At 40.8% G+C, this 21,022-nt stretch overlaps 2 protein-coding genes across 2 annotated transcripts; both read right to left on the bottom strand.

The window, feature by feature from the left end:
• Positions 1–2,937: 2,937 nt before the first annotated feature.
• On the bottom strand, positions 2,938–14,365 carry LOC147307629 (immunoglobulin lambda-1 light chain-like). The gene is made up of 7 exons (XM_086271887.1): positions 14,185–14,365; positions 13,784–14,092; positions 5,519–5,587; positions 4,280–4,363; positions 3,874–4,143; positions 3,667–3,741; positions 2,938–3,313 (listed from the first exon to the last, which is right to left on the bottom strand). Exons 1-7 carry the CDS (start codon positions 14,225–14,227, stop codon positions 3,165–3,167), a joined length of 999 nt encoding a protein of 332 aa, XP_086128013.1. The 5' UTR covers positions 14,228–14,365; the 3' UTR covers positions 2,938–3,164.
• A 2,377-nt stretch (positions 14,366–16,742) lies between these two features.
• Positions 16,743–19,243, bottom strand: LOC147307628 (uncharacterized). Its single transcript, XM_086271929.1, has 4 exons — positions 18,979–19,243; positions 17,740–17,823; positions 17,333–17,602; positions 16,743–17,193 (listed from the first exon to the last, which is right to left on the bottom strand). Exons 1-4 carry the CDS (start codon positions 19,118–19,120, stop codon positions 17,036–17,038), a joined length of 654 nt encoding a protein of 217 aa, XP_086128055.1. The 5' UTR covers positions 19,121–19,243; the 3' UTR covers positions 16,743–17,035.
• Positions 19,244–21,022: the final 1,779 nt, after the last annotated feature.

Genomic DNA, 21,022 nt, shown 5'->3' with positions numbered 1-21,022 from the left:
GGGTGTAGTTTGTGGGTGTGATCACCCGTGTGTACACCTGTGAGCATGGACGCGCTTGTTTTTTGTTTTTTAAAAGGTTCCTTCATGTAATAATCTGCTAGAGGGTGTGGGGGGGCCACAGCCCCGTCCTCCAGGGCATGAAGCAGGTATGGAGGAGATCAAAACTCCAGACATCCAGAGGCCCCCAGAACACAAGAGACCAAGGAAGACCAACAGAGGGGCAGCCGCGCCACTGTCCCAGAAAGAGCTGAGGAGAGTCCCAGATGAGGGCTCACCCAGCAGCCGCGGAGCCGAAGCCAGGGGGAGTTGCAGTGACGCGCCCGTGAGCTCCGCCGGCAGCCAGCTGCGCCTGAGTGACCGAGCCCCAGGCCGAGAGGCCAGGGGCACCCCACCTCCGAAGTGGCCCGAGCGAGCCCCAGGCTCCAGGCCCCGATAAGCGGCCGCCAAGGAGTGAGCCGGCATGTACCTGGACGCCCACCCCCAGACACAAAGAACCACCAACGCACCGACACCTGAGGGAGTCCGCCACTGGCAGGGGAAGTGGTGGTGGGTGGAGATAGGCCTCCAAACCTTGGAGGGCCTCAGATGTCCCCAGAGAGGTGGCGTCTGATACCCAACCTGACATATAGACACAGACATACAGGCACACACAGACACAAACATCCATTCCCACCCTCATGCTCTCATATGCACTTACTCCACACTCAACCAACGTGGAGACAGACATAAAGAGACGCTGTACACACGATCACACTCCCCAAGCGTACTCTACAAACCGGGTCTAGGTACCCTTGCCCCTGGAGGGGGGAACTGCACCCAGACCCAGGTGGTGTTACCCTTTTCCCTGCGGTGGGGAGAGGCAGACCGCCCCGACTCCACAGCAGCAGGAAGGCTCCACACTCCAGACCGCAGTCGGACGGCCAACTCCTCCTCCTAGCCCCCCCGCTCCAGCAGGTCGCAGAGAACGGAGGTGAGAGAAGACTCCAAACCTCCCTCCACCCGCTCATTGTAGTGTTGATGCATGTGTGTTCTAAGGTGCATTTAAAACCCAGGAGGGCATGGAGCTACCTGCCAGAGAGCAGCAGGTAGGTATTTGAAAAACAAACACATGTGGTTCTGTTGTGTGTTTAAATATGTGCACACTATGGTTCTGTTGTGTGTTTAAATATGTGCACACTGTGGTTCTGTTGTGTGTTTAAATATGTGCACACTGTGGTTCTTTCCCACATCTTCTAATGTGTTTTGTTCCAAGTTGGTTTCAGACTGAAGGATTCATTAAAGCCTTTTTAAGAATCATTAAAATGATGATCATCAATTCTAATATCTATAAACAGTAATAAAAACAGGGCTGTGTTTCACGTCAGCTTCATTTATTTGTAGCCATGGTTAGATTTCATCTGCAGCAGGCAGTCATCCACCTTTACACACACATTTACACAACAGTACAAAAGTACTTTTTGATTCCTGAAAGAGAAATAAGACAAATGTTGCCTTTGTATCATCTCTGATATGGAAGGGATCATTTGAAGATGTGAGTGAAGGACACAAATATTTGGATCTGGTGTTGTTCTACATTTTAGGACTAAAAGACAGAAGGAAGAAAGTGAAAGTGACTGTGCGAGGCGTTGAAGTCATGAAGTCAAGTGGAGGCCGCTGACTGCTGTTACTTTCTGCTGTACAGGTTCAACAGGGACTCACAGTCAGCCTGCTAGAACATTTGGATGAAGAGAAAAAGGAGGAAAAAGACTTTGAGGGACAAATCCAATAAGATCAGCATGTTTTGAATGTGGGAATACAACAGTTTCCTCCACCATGACACACACTGGAGCCTCTTTTTGCTCACAGCTTCACTGTTTGTCTCAAAGTTCAGTTTGGAGGCCAAAATTGTTGCAACACATTTGTAAGTTTGCACTAATTTCACTGTGTGACCCTTAATGGATGTAATGAAAGAATCAGTCAGTGAAATATGAAGCTGTGCTGTAAGTTTGGAGGAGAAAAGTGTCTGAGTGACTTTAATGAGGTGAACACATGAATACAGAGCACTGACTGACACGTACACACTCCTTTAATGAGTCGCACACATTTTTGTGACTTCATGAAATGTCAAAAATGACACAACAAGCTGCGAGCACATTATTGTGTGTTTGCTGTTTGTGTGCTTTGTTTGCTGTTATGATAGCAGGCATACAGCCATGTTCTCAATGTCTCAGCTATCATTTATTATTGCTGCTCTTCCTCTTCTATTAGGCACTTCAACTCAATGAATGACACACAGAAAGATTTCATGACTGTGTTCTTCACAATAAGGAGAATATGTTATCTGCATCTGAATGACTCATGTTGCCTTGTTTCTACTTTGTTTGCATATTTCTGCTTGTTGGAAAGGATTTTCTGAATCATTCAGTAGTTTTTGTAATAATAACGACATTTAGCAAGACTTCAAAATGATTCTCCAACATTTGCTGTTCAGACTTGATCTGTTCTTACGTGTGTGATATCCAGAATGAAAAACTCAGCTCAGGTAATAAAATGGGAGCTGAGCAGACTGCAGGGGCTTCATGGTCTCTCCTTTGATTCCATTAAAGTTCATTTGTCAGCTGTGAGTTGAGGATTTGAGCTGTTTCTCTCACAGGTGAAGAACACAGATCCTTCCTGGAATCATTCTTGAAGCAGAGTTCCTGCTTGTAACTGTCGTTGTGTTATTAAAGTGAAAGCCACAGCTAACGGTGTGGAGGCTGCAGAGCAGAAACCCACACAGCCCGTCTGCTGCAGGAGAGCAAGTTTGGATACAGTCAGTTTGTGCTTCACTCACACGGGTTGTTGTTGATCACACAATGAAAGTAGAATCAAACTCTTCATCTTCAAATCTTTATTGTTCACACAAACACAACTACACTGTTTGACATTTGAACATCAAACAAAAACTTGTGATAAAAATATTCCTGATGGTTTTTGTTACTACAATAAAAGTCACAATAAGCACAAAAAGAATTCTAACTCAGAGCAACAATACATGTAAAGATGTATTTATTTCAGACGATCTTCTAACTGTTGAAGAAAAAGGCAAAATAAGCTCAACACATCATAACTAACATTTGTGATCAAAGTGATGAATGAGATGAATTGATGAGATGTGATGGTGAGAAAAGGCGAGCAGGAAACAGTCAGTCAGCATGTGTGCAGTTGGTGGACGCTCCCTTGTTTGTGAGCATCATCAGCAGAGAGAGTCCACAGCAGTACACCAGACTCTTCACTATCAGCACTGTGTACAGCAGGCAGAGCAGCTTCACCCTGCACTGAGACTGGAAGGACACTGAAGGACAGACAGACACAAAGAGACAGACAGACAGTCGGGTTATTCCTCTCAGATCAAGGAGAAAAAGTCCAAATAGAAACAGTCACAGCTTCTTCTTCAAGTGGATGAATTGATGTAGTGTTTGTGTCCACTTGGGGGCAGAAGAACTCCACAAGCAGCTAACAAACTGATCTCTGACATATTATGGTCTGTCTGCTGTTTGGTGCTGAGCAGCTAGTGTACAGTGGCTTTATCAGAGCTTGTTGGATGAAGATTTGATCAATTAGTGCAACTTTAAGAGCCTAAACTTGTTCCAGCTGCCTCATTGGACATTGGAGCTGTCCATGCAGAGAGGCAGCAGGTGATCTTACAGTCAGCTGGCTGCAGAGCTGGCAGGTCTGCTGGCTCTCTCTCTGGAGGACAGGAGGCTGCTGGAGCTGGAAGCTCTGAAACAGAAAAGGAGTCAAATGTTTGGAGCTGCAGTGAGAAATGTCAGTCCTCTGCTGCTCTGCTCTCTTTGACAGCATCTCCACATGAAGCTGAATCACTGCTGAACACAGTCACCAAGCCTTCATTACCTTGTTGTGTTCGGGCCTCCACTGTGCCCCCCTCGTGCTTCACCCAGCAGGTACATTTATATGTGCTTTTCTCCTGCTGATGGATCAGTAAGATGGAGGTGTTGCGTCCTGACTCTCTGAGCTCCAGCTGCTCTCCATCAGCAGGGGGCAGCTCCTCCAGCCGGCCGTTCTTCTTCTGTCTTTTACACGACAGCTGGACCAGGTGAGGAAACATGGCTGGGGGCACACACAGCAGGGAGCTGTTCCCCTCCACGTGGACTCTGGGTCCTGCTGTTTGAAAAAACAGAGATTATGTTCTGTTGTTTCCTCTTCTTAGCTTCATAAGAAATATTTGAAAACATAATGGTGACATGGTGATGTGGTGGTTTGCGCTGTAGCCTCAAAGGGTGAAGGTTGTGGGGCAGACCTGCTGGTCGGGTGGGGCTCTGCTGTGTGTTTGCAGGAACTCTCGGTGCCTGTGTCGTTCTTTTCTGGGTGCTCTGTTTTCCAACTACAATCCAAATACAAGTTTTTTCAGTTAACTGGTGATTCTGAATTGTGTGAACCACTGGTCCTGTTTGTGTTTGGACTCCCAGTGTGTCAGTGATGTTCCCTCTATTATCCACTGCCAGCTTGAACAAGCTCTCTCCTTTTAGGACTTTTATGGGTAATTTCATAATAATGACAAAGACATTTAACATATATTTTTTTATTATTTAAAACTTTAATAAAAAAATTTCAGAGCTCACAGCGTTGAGATAACATCTTAAATATTTAATATTACACACTTTAATTTAATAAAATTAACACCAAAATAGAATGTCAGTGTTTTCTTTTCACAAGTATGTTCATAGTTTTTATGTATGAAATGAAATATTTTTATAATTAAAAACTTGAAAATATTGATTCAAGTATACGGAAATGTTCGCCGTCTGATGCTGTTCTTGAGAACGAACATTTAATTTTGTCAAATATGATTTAAATAAATTTAAACAGTCCATCAGGATTGAAACACTTAAGTTTGCACCGTTATATGTAAAGTTAGAATGTTTTTTATTTTCTATAAAATTGTAATTTTATTTATTTTTTCTTTTATTTAAAAAATATTCTTAAATAATACATTAATTTAACCGTTAAAAGTATTTATTATTTTGCTCTTGAACACATAAATATGTTTATTAAATCATTACTTGCTAAATAAACATGATTCTTTTTATTGTTATTTTTTAACAGTATCAGTTTTAACTCACATATTCATATATTCTTTAGAAAAAAGACTTTCTGAACAAACACATTTCTCAATGTTTTTATTTACATTTAGCCAAAGCTGACATTTCTATGTACATTTTAATACCAAACATATTATTTTTAACATCAAATATGATCTTGTGTTAAAAACCAGCAGAATCACTGAGAGGATCAAATCCTAAATATTTGTAACATCACTAATATTTGCAGAAATAAAGAATAACTTTAGTTGTTCAGTGAGATTTCAACATGTTTTCAGAGATTATTGAGCTTTTCTTATGTAACAATGGCTGCAGATGAATTCTCTACTAATGATGAAAAACTAACATGTAAAGCCTGAAGCAGCACAAACTGACTTTAAACACATTTTCAGCTTCTACAATAAAACAACTGAAGGAAAATAAATGTTTGTTCTTACCTGTTACAGACAGTTTAGTTCCAGAGCCAAAGATGTAGTAGTAGTCATATCCTCCCACAGTGAGACAGACTAATACAAAAACCTGTCTGCTGTTGAACGTGTCAGCTGAGGTGAATGAGTCCAAATGAGGAAGCAGGATCATATTTCAGCTCCATGATGTGTTTCTCTAATGTTCATATCAACATGACTGTCTCTTCTTCTCTTTTCTTTTAGCCACACTAGCAGCACGGCTCTGATGTTAATGTCAGTCTGTTGGTCAGTCCACTACTTTAGTCCACATGGACTGGATCTGGACTAAAGACATTAAACTTTGTACAGATATTCTTAGTCTCTAGAGGATCGACTTCATTAAATGACTTTGTCGATTCTGACTTTTTAATCAGACAGTTTCGATTTTGGATTTTCATGGTTCCCTGGGTTTCCTGGTCCAACTTCCTTAGCTCAGCATGGTTTGTGGTTCTCCAGCAGTTCTTCCTGCTCAGTGTCAAATGCTCACTTACTCCTGGGTATCATTTAGTGTTAATGGTACTTGTAATAAATGTAACCTCTGAAAATAATCCTATAGCTAGCCAGGCTCCTTTAACCACTGCAGCCCAAAGTAACACAGCTCCTGTCAGCTGAGCCGGAGCAGCAGGGGTGACTGTACCACTGTGAGGACGAGGTGTTGTGTGAAACAGAAGCCCCAGGTTTACCACGAAACCATTCGTGTTTTAAGTCTATTTTTCACACAGCTACAACACAGCTGTTGTTGGCTCTATTCTTAGAAACATGAAGCTGCAGCATCTGGGGAACAGAGTCAAATTCATTCCAGGGAACAGAGCGAGCTGCACTGAGGAGCAGCAGTGGCAGGAATCTTTACTTCTGATTTATTAATAACCCACAGACAAAGTTATCATTTATTTGAAAGTCTTATTCTTAGCCCTGCACACCCTAACCGAAAAAAACCCTGTTTTATTTGTTGTTTATTGTCAGTCTGGCTCTTACTCTGAGTTTGATTTGTCCGATTTAGTGATCAGTTCAGATAAAATAATTAGTACCTGACTTTAACATTCATGTGGAAAAATGAAAACAAAAACATGAACTCTGTTTTCATTCTTTATTAAACTAAATTGGCTTCAGCTGGGTTCTTTATCAGTTGAGATTGCAGCAGTTATTCTGTCTGCTCTCAGTTTTCAAACACTCATCTCCTCAATAATTGGCTTGGCGGTAAGCGCTCTCAAACTCAGCGAGTCTGTTGCAGGCTCTCATCGTGTGGATACAGTCTTTTTATATTCAGCAGTGGGGAGCTCAGTTTCTACAGTCATGTAGGCACCAGCCTGATAATGAAATTGTTAATTGCCCCTTGAGGATAAATAAAGTCTTTCTGATTCTGAATGAAGACACACATAGTGTGTCATGAAATTGAACACAGCTCACAGTTGTTTTCTCATCTTCACACTCAGTCTTTGTACAAGAAAGTTACAATTACATGTCCAAATGTCCAACCTCCAAAAAAGCAGCACCTTCAGAAAGCCTGTAGAACTCTTGTTCAAGACCACTCTGAGTCTTGTGAAATGCACTTCACACACGTACACACACGCACAGTTGTTTGTCGCCAGACGTTTATTTCTAGTTTTCATTTGCTATGACCGTGCACAGTCTGACAGCTCCGGTCTCAGCTGATGTCCAGCTCCCCCTCCACTCCTCTCCCATCTCACTATAAAAGGGGAAGGAAACCATCATCAGTCCGAACGCCATCAGCTGTTCTCACCTGCGTCTCCAGCACCGCCCCGTTGAGCTCACTGCACCACTCCTCCCCTGCAGCCGCGCCCGGGACCACACCTCCGCCACAGTCTTTCTCCTGGAGAAGAAAAACAATCAGGTGGGTGCTCAAGACTTTTGGACAGTACTGTGTATTTTACAGCAAACAGCATAGATAGAGACTGGATACAAGAGAAACAGGGGGAAGGGACACAGGGAAACAGTTACATGGTATTAATTTCTCATAGTTTATTAGATAAAAGACCATACATACATAAGACAGATGTGTGACAGAAAGGCAAACAGAGACAACTGCAGATTGAAACATAGTGTTTGTGCTGCCTCTCTTTTATTGTTTTAAATATGCTGTAAGCCTCCTGCAGCGTCTTTAAGTTTCTGCCTTCCTTCCTGACTGAAGAATTATTAAAGAATTGTAAGAATATAAATATAATATATGAATATATTATTTAAACACCTCAGTACACATAAAACTGTATTACTGCAAAGTAAAAAACAATTGTGCAGAAAAATGTTCCCCATCAGCATCAAATGAATTAAAATTACTGCTGAATATGTTTAGGGTAGAGCTCATTTTAAATACTTTATATTCTGTTTAATGTCCACCATCATATTCTATAAATCACGTTTGTAGTGGCTGCCCTGTGAGGACCACATGTATGACCTGAGCTCAGAAACACAGGCCTACATCTGGATTAAAAGTCTGCAGCAGTATGTGACCTGGTTAACTGTCAGTGTCTACAGGGAGGATTCAAATATGAATGATCAATGAAGGTCAGTCTTGACAAAGCAGCGAGTTAAAGTTATTGCAATCAGACATTGTAACAGTTGCAGTTGTGTGGTGTTTCGTTAATATAGCACCAAAGGTCTCTTTGAGCTTCCTGCTCAAAAAGCATTTTTATCAGCCGCATTTGGAGCAGCCTTCGAACTGGGAAAGCCTTCGTCGCCTGGCTGTGACGGAATCGGCCGTCAAATGCGGCCTCTGGAGGATGCGGCCTAGGAATTGGGACACAGCTGTGGTGTCTGTCTACGTGTCTTTAGCTGGGTCCAAAATGGTGGTTGTTGACAAAAGTGGCTTGGATGCTTCTAGTTAGCTCTCCATTATCAGTAGCTATGCTGGCTATCGGCTAACAGTGAAAACTGCGGAAGGGACGGAAAGCCAGTTTCTGTTTTAGCGCATTTGCCCTGCTGTGCGTTTTTGTGGTCTTCCTTTGTGGCTGGTTCACTGACTTTTGGTTGAAGCATGGTGGAACCTGGTGTTTTGGAATCTGTGAGGTCTCTGTGAGCTAACGAGCCATTGTTTACCTGGTTACATGAAGTCTGGCAAATTCTGGGCTCGGTTGTCTGTGTTTAGCGGACTTATGTGCATTTACGCAGCTGCTCTTTTAATCATTGCTTGTTTTTGCTGTGTTTGGTGGCTGTAGAAATGGTTTAAATGAGCATTTAGCTGAGATTCTAAGGTTTTGTGGATACTACACATGCTGACATTTGCAAGAAAGGCTTGATGCCATGGAGGGTTTCATGACTCTTGACCTTTAACTGGTTAAGACAGCCTAAGTTAATGTTTGTGATGTCACAAGTATGTGCCACTGCCCCCTGTAGAGTGCGGGGGAATTGTGCTTTCACTTGGACGCATGGACTGAGATGGACTTTATATTTTTACCTCCTTAACTCAAAGTAACATTACGGGTTGTATGAACACTGCTCACTTCATGTATGATAAGACAGCAACTGTTCAACCAGGCCGTGTGAGGTTGGTGAAGATCATGTTTCTTGTTCTTGTTGTGAAGTTGTATTGTCATGTCTGCCTCTCATGTTTCCTGTTTTATTTTGAAGATCTGTGTCCTATGTCAGTGTAGTCGGCTTTGCTTGTTATTTCAGATTAGTGTCAGCTGTTTCCCCATGTGTTTCCATTTCCCCTAATCACCCCTGTGTGTTTCTGTTCGGTCCTTGTCAGGTTATCTGTTGTTCTCGGCATGTTCTCCACGTTATGTTTCTAAGTTTCATGTCAGGGTTTTTCATGTTGTTTGTTTAGTTCACCCAGTTTAGGTTAATGTTAGTTTTGCTTCAGTTTGCCTTGCCCTTTGTTTGTACCTTTTTTTTTAACCAGCCTCATTTAACAGCTCGCTTTTTGTTAATACGAAGTTTTGGTTCCACGTTCCTTTTGTGTCTGCATTTCAGATCCTCTCCTCACATTTTTTTTTTTTTTTTTTTTTTTTTTTAAATTCATTTTCAGGCACAACAAATACCTATATTGAACATAAAATACAAAAAACAAAACTTGCCTGAAAAAGGAGTGGGACGAAGAAAACTTATTAAATCCCACCCCTATACTCACTCATCAACAAAAAAAAACAATAAACTTCCCGCAGCTACGCCCATCATTGCATACAGACCCATCAACGGCCCCGGGCAGATACAAGCATCTAAGCGGCAGCTCGCAACCAACAATTAGAGCCTTCATAACTGAATACAGAATATATAAATTATAAATTGCATTACCACAGGTAACAGGCAGTAATAACTACAAGTAACAGACACACATACATATATATCTACACACACAAGTACATATATGTACATACATACGCACACTTTATTTTTTATTTTTTATTTTGGAATCCATACCAGCAATGGTAAGAGGACAGACATTACAGAGCACACTAAAACCCATCATTGAGTATACTGTGACCAGACCAACTGTTTGTAGAGGAATTTAAATCTATGAATATTTTTGCATTGTTTCAATTGTAAACTCAGACTGTTCCAGATTTTCACACCACATACAGACACACAAAAGCCTTCATACAGTCTGCCTCAGCCAGACTGTGACAACTGTTTTATTAGACCGGACATGTTCAGAGCTGTTGTCCCTTTTCCATTATCATCAGATTTTTCCTTTGCTTATGCACTAAAGGAGTTATTATGATGCTGTATCACTTAAGCTTGTTAACTTGTTAATATTAGTTGTGTTTTCAACAAAGTGCAGATTATTATTTTTTTCATGCACGACAATTAGAGGTCACTTAAGCCAATAGAATCACGGTAACATCACCACCTTTACACCAGTTCCACCAAATCAGAAGTTGCATGCTGCAAATCCACTTATCCTTATCAGGGTCATGGGGGGCGCTGGAGCGTACCCCAGCTGTCATAGGGCGAGAGGCATGGTACTCCCTGGACCAGTCGCCAGTCTGTCACAGGGCTAACACACAGAGACAACCATTCGCACCTATGGGCAATTTAGATTGATCAATTAAGCTATCCCCACTAACTGCATGTGTTTGTATTGTGGTAGGAAGTCGGAGTACATGAACATGCAAACTCCACACAGAAAGACCCCGGCCTGATGGTGGACTTGAACTCAGGACCTTTAGCAACAGTGCTAACCACCCTGCCACCATGCTGGAAATACAAATGACCCTAAATTGAAGGCACATGCCGTCGTCCAGTCACGTGTCTGTAACTGGGTAGAAAATGGCAATTGTTGGCTCTGAAGTATTGTTTATCAAAACATGAAGTTTATTAAGCATGAAGATTATGTTTAGCCTTCTTTTGCAGCTGGTTCAGTGCATTTTGGTCAGAGCACAACAAAACCTGCAGTTTTAGAATCAGTTAGATCTCTGCTATTAAAAAATGTGGTGTTTGCTTGGTTACATGAAATCGAGAGTATACGCGGTTCGGTTATTTGTGTGTACATACATTTTGTGAAGTGACATAACTGTTCTTTTAATTGTTTTTTGTTTTTGATGTGTTTGGTGGCTGTAGGAAAGCTTTATATTTTCTTTGAGCTGAGATTTAGAGGTTTATATGGATACCACACATGATATTATTTATATTTACATAACCTACCGGACCTCACGGTGAAATAAATGATTCAGTTTGGTTTTCAGACTCTTCTAATTGTGTCTGTTCAATTCAGTTCAATTTTACTTATACAGCGAAACAACAGTCGCCTCAAGGTGCTTTACATTCTAAGGTTGACCCTACAATAATACATACAGAGGAAAACCCAACAATCATATGACCCCCTATGAGCAAGCACTTTGGCGACAGTGGGAAGGAAAAACTCCCTTTTAACAGGAAGAAACCTCCGGCAGAACCAGGCTCAGGGAGGGGCGGGGCCATCTGCTGCGACCGGTTGGGGTGAGAGAAGGAAGACAGGATAAAGACATGCTGTGGAAGAGAGACAGAGGTTAATAACAGATATGATTCAATGCAGAGAGGTCTGTTAACACATAGTGAGTGAGAAAGGTGACTGGAAAGGAAAAACTCAATGCATCATGGGAATCCCCCGGCAGCCTGCGTCTATTGCAGCATAACTAAGGGAGGATTCAGGGTCACCTGGTCCAGCCCTAACTATATGCTTTAGCAAAAAGGAAAGTTTTAAGCCTGATCTTAAAAGTAGAGATAGTGTCTGTCTCCTGAATCCAAACTGGAAGCTGGTTCCACAGAAGAGGGGCCTGAAAACTGAAGGCTCTGCCTCCTATTCTACTTTTAAATACTCTAGGAACAACAAGTAGGCCTGCAGAGCGAGAGCGAAGTGCTCTAATGGGGTGATATGGTACTACAAGGTCATTAAGATAAGATGGGGCCTGATTATTTAAGACCTTGTATGTGAGGAGCAGGATTTTGAATTCTGGATTTAACAGGAAGCCAAAACAGGAGAAATCTGCTCTCTCTTTCTAGTCCCTGTCAGGACTCTTGCTGCAGCATTTTGGATTAGCTGAAGGCTTTTAAGGGAGTTTTTTGGACATCCTGATAATAATGAATTACAGTCGTCCAGCCTGGAAGTAATAAATGCATGAACTAGTTTTTCAGCGTCACTCTGAGACAGGATATTTCTAATTTTAGAGATGTTGCACAAATGGAAGAAAGCAGTCTTACATATTTGCTTAATATGTGCGTTGAAGGACATGTCCTGGTCAAAAATGACTCCAAGGTTCCTCACAGTGTTACTGGAGGCCAAGGTAATGCCATCCAGAGTAAGAATCTGGTTAGATACTGTGGAAGACATCCAGATAACCTTCTCCCACCAACGATGTGGAGATCCAACCCTTTTAGATCCAATTAAAATCAAGACACTCAAAAAGATTCTCTGGAAAAGAGCAGAATTCTTGGAACAGAGTTTAATACACTGAATCATATGAACAGCAGGAAAAATACATACAGACATTTAGCAAGAAAATTACAAAGCAGAAAGCAAGCAAAGCAAAACCCCGGGGTGTATAGCCTTAAGCCCAGACAGTAGAGCAACACAGAGACGGACAGAGAGAAACAGCAGAGGGGAAAAAAGTGCTGGGGTGTCCTCTGGTCCCCTAATATATAGGGACCAGTATCCCCGCCCCCTGCTGCTGGGTAACTTTCCCTCCCGTCCTCCAGCCAAACACAGCTGCAGGGGTCAGGTAGCGGCCAAGGACTCCGGCTACCCTTTGGCTTATCACAACAGGTCATGACACGGTGTCTGTGAAGGTTCTCAGTCATCCAGGTCATCGTAGTCTAAGGAGCTTGGAAAGAAAAGCGTCTGGACTTCTTTAAGTTGCTTGAAGACGTTTCACCTCTCATCCGAGAAGCTTAGCACCTCGGAAGAAGTGAAACGTCACATTGACTGCCCTGTTACTGCACCACCTTAATAAACCGTGGTGAAGCAAAATGTCTTGTGCTTAAGACTCTACATGAAAGTTAAAATATATATGTTCAGTGCACACAGATATATAGTGTATATAGTTACATAGTTGTACATATCATACAAACATCTACCACATCACCATATTTCTAAGATTTTCAGGGCCAAGTACAATAACCTCAGTTTTATCTGAATTTAGAAGTAGAAAGTTAGAGTTAATAATGAAGTTATCAACTGTTTTCAGAGCCTCCCTTTCAGCTGCTCGTCAGTGGCTTGACTGAACCTCATTCCCTCCTTTCCTTTTTGGTGATTCTTCATCCCAGTTAAAAAATTCAGACAAATCTTGACATTTGATCGGCTCTAGTTTTCTACAGTCTTCAATGCAAGACAGACACTTTTCTCAGGCCTGTGAAGAAAGCAGTGAAGTTTGTGGCTCAAAAGCTGAGCAGCTGATCTGTGGATGTACTTAAAGACAAAGATGATGAAAGTTGATGAAATAAAAGTGTACAGTTTTAGAATAAGAAACAAAATAAGAAACAAGAGATGGACTTCATTCATCATGAAAAACTGTCACCCTCAGCTGTGGTTTCTTTTCAGAATTAAATTACAAAAGTTGAGGTGGAAAAGTTTTCCATTATTCTCTTGGACATGCTGATCTAATGAAGATGAATCTGAGGGAAACTGAATTTCTGACAGCAGTAAATAAAAATGGTCCCTGAGCTCAGTATGTTTGTGACTCTGAGATGGAGGTGAAACATGTGAAGCTGGGCTGTGGTTTACTGCTCTCTTCCTGTCACAGACACTGTTTGACATCTGTTCATCTGTTGGTTTTTGTTCAGGCTGCAGGGATCATTTCTCACTGTGGGGAGCAGACTTATCACAGGAGCAGTAGTAGGAGGCTGAATGATCGAGTTTAACTTTCTCTATCTTCAACTCACAGCCGTTCTGTGTTTTCACAGCTGAGAAATCATCTCTCTGAGCATGACCGTAATTTTTATCTATGCCACCACTATTCTTGTTTATATCAAGAATCACTCTGAATGTTTCTTTTTCTTTCTTCTGGTACCAGAATACATAGCTGCCATCACACTTATTAATCCCTCCACAGTTGAAGAAAGCACTTTCTCCAACTTTCTTGGTATGTGCTAAACCATCTTGAATCAGCTGTCCTGCTGCCATGGTAACCAGTGCTGTAGAGACACAGACAGATAGATGAAGGTTAGTGTGACAGTGTTTGTTACAGGTTGACTTTGTTGGCTCCTGATTGGCTGGAAACACTCACCTGAACACAGACAGCACAGAGCAGCAGCTGGGAGGAAAAGCATTTTGTGCAGTGGTGTTTCCTCTGGTGAACCTGGGGAGAAGTGGCGCTCTGATGCAGCTGAGGCCAAACAAGGACGAGCTGTGAGATCAGACGAGGGCCACGTGGTTTCTAACAGGTCCTCAAAGCTCCCATCAGCCCCTGCGGCCCACAGATAAGACTGCTGCTGCTGACTGACAGCTCAGCTGAAGCTGCTGTGGTTTCATCGTCTTCATTTCAATCTGACAGCAGATCCAAAAATCTGGGTCACATGATGCACAAACACTCAGAAACATTCATGTTGCTGTGAATTTAGTAACACACACTGTTATCTGTTGTTTAACAGCTGTGATGAAAACACTAAATATAACTAAACTACAAATAAATAGAAAAATCTAAAAAAATAATATGGTTAAATATTTTAAAAGTTCATAAATTGCACTCAAAGTAGTTAAAAAAACAAAATCATATGTAACAACATTTAGAGTAAAAATCTTATTTGAAACAAACACATGTGTTTCTGTTGTGTGTTTAAATATGTGCACACTGTGGTTCTGTTGTGTGTTTAAATATGTGCACACTGTGGTTCTGTTGTGTGTTTAAATATGTGCACACTGTGGTTCTTTCCCACATCTTCTAATGTGTTTTGTTCAAAGTTGGTTTCAGACTGAAGGATTCATTAAAGCCTTTTTAAGAATCATTAAAATGATGATCATCAATTCTAATATCTATAAACAGTAATAAAAACAGGGCTGTGTTTCACGTCAGCTTCATTTATTTGTAGCCATGGTTAGATTTCATCTGCAGCAGGCAGTCATCCACCTTTACACACACATTTACACAACAGTACAAAAGCAGTAATATTTGGAAACATCTCTGTGATCTCTATAAGACAAAAGGATGGGAGAGGCTGGTGTGGTCTCAACACTGTTCACAGTGTTTCCTTCAGTGCTGCTGACAGCGTCTCACAGCGTGCTGTGATACCTGATACCTTGTAAATGAGTCATTTACCTCAGAGCCGATTTTTAGGCTCTCGCCTTTAGTTCATGTTTGTTTTCATCACTCGTTGTCGTCACACCGAACCTCCTGTAACAAACTTCACTTAATTCTTCGCCATCGAGCGTCTGAGTTTGTCTGCGCCTGAGTCCACTCCTCCATGACAACATCTGTTTCATATTTGCTCTTTTTCACTTCATAGTAAATCACTTAACTTGTTATAGATTATTTACCCTGACATAAAACACAAATCTGTGGAATAAATCTCATCAGATTTTATATTTGCATCTAAGATTTTAAAATCACAGATTCTTTAAAAGCGTCACTAAAGTTCAGCGAATTTCTAATTTGTCCTCCTGCACTTGTGTCAAATATGGACACGCCTTTGTCCTCATGAAGGTTTGCCTTCACTCAGACCCATGCCCTGCTGTTCCTACCATGCCAACATACAGACACATGTCAGGCAATGAGTTGGAATAAAGTTGAATCAAACCTTGAAACACAGAGATGGATGATATTTTATACCTTTCATTTATAAACAGTCAAAGCAGACGGGGTCATTTTTGAGCCCAAAGGAAAACCTGATTATTTGCTGCCAGTAAAAAACTTGAAGTCGTTTAAAAACAGCTTCCTACATTAACTTTGACATAAAGCCGTCTGTGATCATCTGTTAAAGCGACCGACTCTGGTTGTGAAACAATGATCACAATAACTGATCATTTCATGTATTTTTTACACTGAATTGATCGACAATTTATACTTTAAAAACACTGAAATGAAGTGGGGACATTTGTGACCCTGAGGACCACAGGTGTGTGGAAATCGGGACATTATGAGGGTTAAATCTTAATATTCATATCAACAGAATTTACAGCACAGCGTGGGTGAACTTAATAAATATTCAGCACTGGTTCAATCATCAAATTGATGAATGTTCTTTGTTTGACTTTGTTTCTCTGTGCTGCTCTTAATTATAATAATTATGTTTTATTTCAATTATATTATTTGTATAAATTGTACTAGTCTGAATAATTAAGCTGATTAATCAATGACACATTTTGATTAAACATTTTACATATTTATGATTATTAGAAAAAGATGGAAAGATGCTCAACATCCATCTGAACTGATGGTGTTTTGTGAAATTGTTTTTACAAATCTTGTCTTAATTTATTCCCTTTTTCAGTGTTTTTAAATCATAACGGTTCAACTTGAGTTCTGTGGGATTTAATGTTCAGACTTCATCTTGTATTTGTCTTTTGTGATCGTACTAAACATCAACTGTGTAACAGCTCTGAGTTCACACTTTGTTTCTCTCACACACATGAACACAGATGCTTCCTGAATAACTTGAAGCAGAGTTCATGCTTGTAACTGTCGTTGTGTTATTAAAGTGAAAGCCACAGCTAACGGTGTGGAGGCTGCAGAGCAGAAACCCACACAGCCCGTCTGCTGCAGGAGAGCAAGTTTATGATCTGTGAATGCTGCAGTCACACAGGTTATGTATCACAGAAGAGATGAGAAATGCATTCTTAAAATCACAATCTTTATTTTTACTTCAGACAAATAACTACACTGTTATTTTGTTATGGTGGGATCTGAATGCATCAGTTTTTCTGCAGAGATGTACAAAAGAAATCTTCACATAAAGAATCTACACTTTTACAAACACATCAAACATGTTTATCTGTAAATTTATGTTACACAGTTTAAGATGATTAAATGAGAAAAGGTCAAATGCTCAGTAATGAAACATTGAACCAACCAGAAGTTAATTTACATTTCTGACTGCTGACTGGAGGAAATCTGATGGTGAGAAAAGGCGAGCAGGAAACAGTCAGTCAGCATGTGTGCAGTTGGTGGACGCTCCCTTGTTTGTGAGCATCATCAGCAGAGAGAGTCCACAGCAGTACACCAGACTCTTCACTATCAGCACTGTGTACAGCAGGCAGAGCAGCTTCACCTCGTGTATAGAAGGAAGAGAAGGAAGATAATCTGTGGGTGGATAAAGAAAAGGAGTCAAATGTTTGGAGCTGCAGTGAGAAATGTCAGTCCTCTGCTGCTCTGCTCTCTTTGACAGCATCTCCACATGAAGCTGAATCACTGCTGAACACAGTCACCAAGCCTTCATTACCTTGTTGTGTTCGGGCCTCCACTGTGCCCCCCTCGTGCTTCACCCAGCAGGTACATTTATATGTGCTTTTCTCCTGCTGATGGATCAGTAAGATGGAGGTGTTGCGTCCCGACTCTCTGAGCTCCAGCTGCTCTCCATCAGCAGGGGGCAGCTCCTCCAGCCGGCCATTCTTCTTCTGTCTTTTACACGACAGCTGGACCAGGTGAGGAAACATGGCTGGGGGCACACACAGCAGGGAGCTGTTCCCCTCCACGTGGACTCTGGGTCCTGCTGTTTGAAAAAACAGAGATTATGTTCTGTTGTTTCCTCTTTTTAGCTTCATAAGAAATATTTGAAAACATAATGGTGACATGGTGATGTGGTGGTTTGCGCTGTAGCCTCAAAGGGAGAAGGTTGTGGGGTCAGACCTGCTGGTCGGGTGGGGCTCTGCTGTGTGTTTGCAGGAACTCTCGGTGCCTGTGTCGTTCTTCTCTGGGTGCTCTGATTTCCATCTACAATCCAAATACAAGTTTTTTCAGTTAACTGGTGATTCTGAATTGTGTGAACCACTGGTCCTGTTTGTGTTTGGACTCCCAGTGTGTCAGTGATGTTCCCTCTATTATCCACTGCCAGCTTGAACAAGCTCTCTCCTTTTAGGACTTTTATGGGTAATTTCATAATAATGACAAAGACATTTAACATATATTTTTTTATTATTTAAAACTTTAATAAAAAAATTTCAGAGCTCACAGCGTTGAGATAACATCTTAAATATTTAATATTACACACTTTAATTTAATAAAATTAACACCAAAATAGAATGTCAGTGTTTTCTATTCACAAGTATGTTCATAGTTTTTATGTATGAAATGAAATATTTTTATAATTATAAACTTGAAAATATTGATTCAAGTATACGGAAATGTTCGCCGTCTGATGCTGTTCTTGAGAACGAACATTTAATTTTGTCAAATATGATTTAAATAAATTGAAACAGTCCATCAGGATTGAAACACTTAAGTTTGCACCGTTATATGTAAAGTTAGAATGTTTTTTATTTTCTATAAAATTGTAATTTTATTTATTTTTTATTTTATTTAAAATATATTCTTAAATAATACATTAATTTAACCGTTAAAAGTATTTATTATTTTGCTCTTGAACACATAAATATGTTTATTAAATCATTACTTGCTAAATAAACATGATTCTTTTTATTGTTATTTTTTAACAGAATCACTTTTAACTGACATATTCATATATTCTTTAGAAAAAAGACTTTCTGAACAAACACATTTCTCAATGTTTTTATTTACATTTAACCAAAGCTGACATTTCTATGTACATTTTAATACCAAACATATTATTTTTAACATCAAATATGATCTTGTGTTAAAAACCAGCAGAATCACTGAGAGGATCAAATCCTAAATATTTGTAACATCACTAATATTTGCAGAAATAAAGAATAACTTTAGTTGTTCAGTGAGATTTCAACATGTTTTCAGAGATTATTGAGCTTTTCTTATGTAACAATGGCTGCAGATGAATTCTCTACTAATGATGAAAAACTAACATGTAAAGCCTGAAGCAGCAGAAACTGACTTTAAACACATTTTCAGCTTCTACAATAAAACAACTGAAGGAAAATAAATGTTTGTTCTTACCTGTTACAGACAGTTTAGTTCCAGAGCCAAAGATGCGGTAGTACCATCCTCCTCTCACAGTGACACAGACTGCTACAAAAACCTGTCTGCTGTTGAACGTGTCAGCTGAGGTGAATGAGTCCAAATGAGGAAGCAGGATCATATTTCAGCTCCATGATGTGTTTCTCTAATGTTCATATCAACATGACTGTCTCTTCTTCTCTTTTCTTTTAGCCACACTAGCAGCACGGCTCTGATGTTAATGTCAGTCTGTTGGTCAGTCCACTACTTTAGTCCACATGGACTGGATCTGGACTAAAGACATTAAACTTTGTACAGATATTCTTAGTCTCTAGAGGATCGACTTCATTAAATGACTTTGTCGATTCTGACTTTTTAATCAGACAGTTTCGATTTTGGATTTTCATGGTTCCCTGGGTTTCCTGGTCCAACTTCCTTAGCTCAGCATGGTTTGTGGTTCTCCAGCAGTTCTTCCTGCTCAGTGTCAAATGCTCACTTACTCCTGGGTATCATTTAGTGTTAATGGTACTTGTAATAAATGTAACCTCTGAAAATAATCCTATAGCTAGCCAGGCTCCTTTAACCACTGCAGCCCAAAGTAACACAGCTCCTGTCAGCTGAGCCGGAGCAGCAGGGGTGACTGTACCACTGTGAGGACGAGGTGTTGTGTGAAACAGAAGCCCCAGGTTTACCACGAAACCATTCGTGTTTTAAGTCTATTTTTCACACAGCTACAACACAGCTGTTGTTGGCTCTATTCTTAGAAACATGAAGCTGCAGCATCTGGGGAACAGAGTCAAATTCATTCCAGGGAACAGAGCGAGCTGCACTGAGGAGCAGCAGTGGCAGGAATCTTTACTTCTGATTTATTAATAACCCACAGACAAAGTTATCATTTATTTGAAAGTCTTATTCTTAGCCCTGCACACCCTAACCGAAAAAAACCCTGTTTTATTTGTTGTTTATTGTCAGTCTGGCTCTTACTCTGAGTTTGATTTGTCCGATTTAGTGATCAGTTCAGATAAAATAATTAGTACCTGACTTTAACATTCATGTGGAAAAATGAAAACAAAAACATGAACTCTGTTTTCATTCTTTATTAAACTAAATTGGCTTCAGCTGGGTTCTTTATCAGTTGAGATTGCAGCAGTTATTCTGTCTGCTCTCAGTTTTCAAACACTCATCTCCTCAATAATTTGCTTGGAGGTAAGCGCTCTCAAACTCACCGAGTCTGTTGCAGGCTCTCATCGTGTGGATACAGTCTTTTTATATTCAGCAGTGGTGAGCTCAGTTTCTACAGTCATGTAGGCACCAGCCTGATAATGAAATTGTTAATTGCCCCTTGAGGATAAATAAAGTCTCTGATTCTGAATGAAGACACACATAGTGTGTCATGAAATTGAACACAGCTCACAGTTGTTTTCTCATCTTCACACTCAGTCTTTGTACAAGAAAGTTACAATTACATGTCCAAATGTCCAACCTCCAAAAAAGCAGCACCTTCAGAAAGCCTGTAGAACTCTTGTTCAAGACCACTCTGAGTCTTGTGAAATGCACTTCACACACGTACACACACGCACAGTTGTTTGTCGCCAGACGTTTATTTCTAGTTTTCATTTGCTATGACCGTGCACAGTCTGACAGCTCCGGTCTCAGCTGATGTCCAGCTCCCCCTCCACTCCTCTCCCGTCTCACTATAAAAGGGGAAGGAAACCATCATCAGTCCGAACGCCATCAGCTGTTCTCACCTGCGTCTCCAGCACCGCCCCGTTGAGCTCACTGCACCACTCCTCCCCTGCAGCCGCGCCCGGGACCACACCTCCGCCACAGTCTTTCTCCTGGAGAAGAAAAACAATCAGGTGGGTGCTCAAGACTTTTGGACAGTACTGTGTATTTTACAGCAAACAGCATAGATAGAGACTGGATACAAGAGAAACAGGGGGAAGGCACACAGGGAAACAGTTACATGGTATTAATTTCTCATAGTTTATTAGATAAAAGACCATACATACATAAGACAGATGTGTGACAGAAAGGCAAACAG

Source organism: Aulonocara sp. 'chitande type north' Nkhata Bay, linkage group LG18, assembly GCF_057382095.1.
Source record: "Aulonocara sp. 'chitande type north' Nkhata Bay isolate Kocher_YH1m ecotype deep benthic linkage group LG18, A_spYH_male_GT1.1, whole genome shotgun sequence".
In the NCBI taxonomy this organism is placed as follows: Eukaryota; Metazoa; Chordata; class Actinopteri; order Cichliformes; family Cichlidae; genus Aulonocara; species Aulonocara sp. 'chitande type north' Nkhata Bay.
This window is presented reverse-complemented; position numbering and strand designations above follow the sequence as displayed.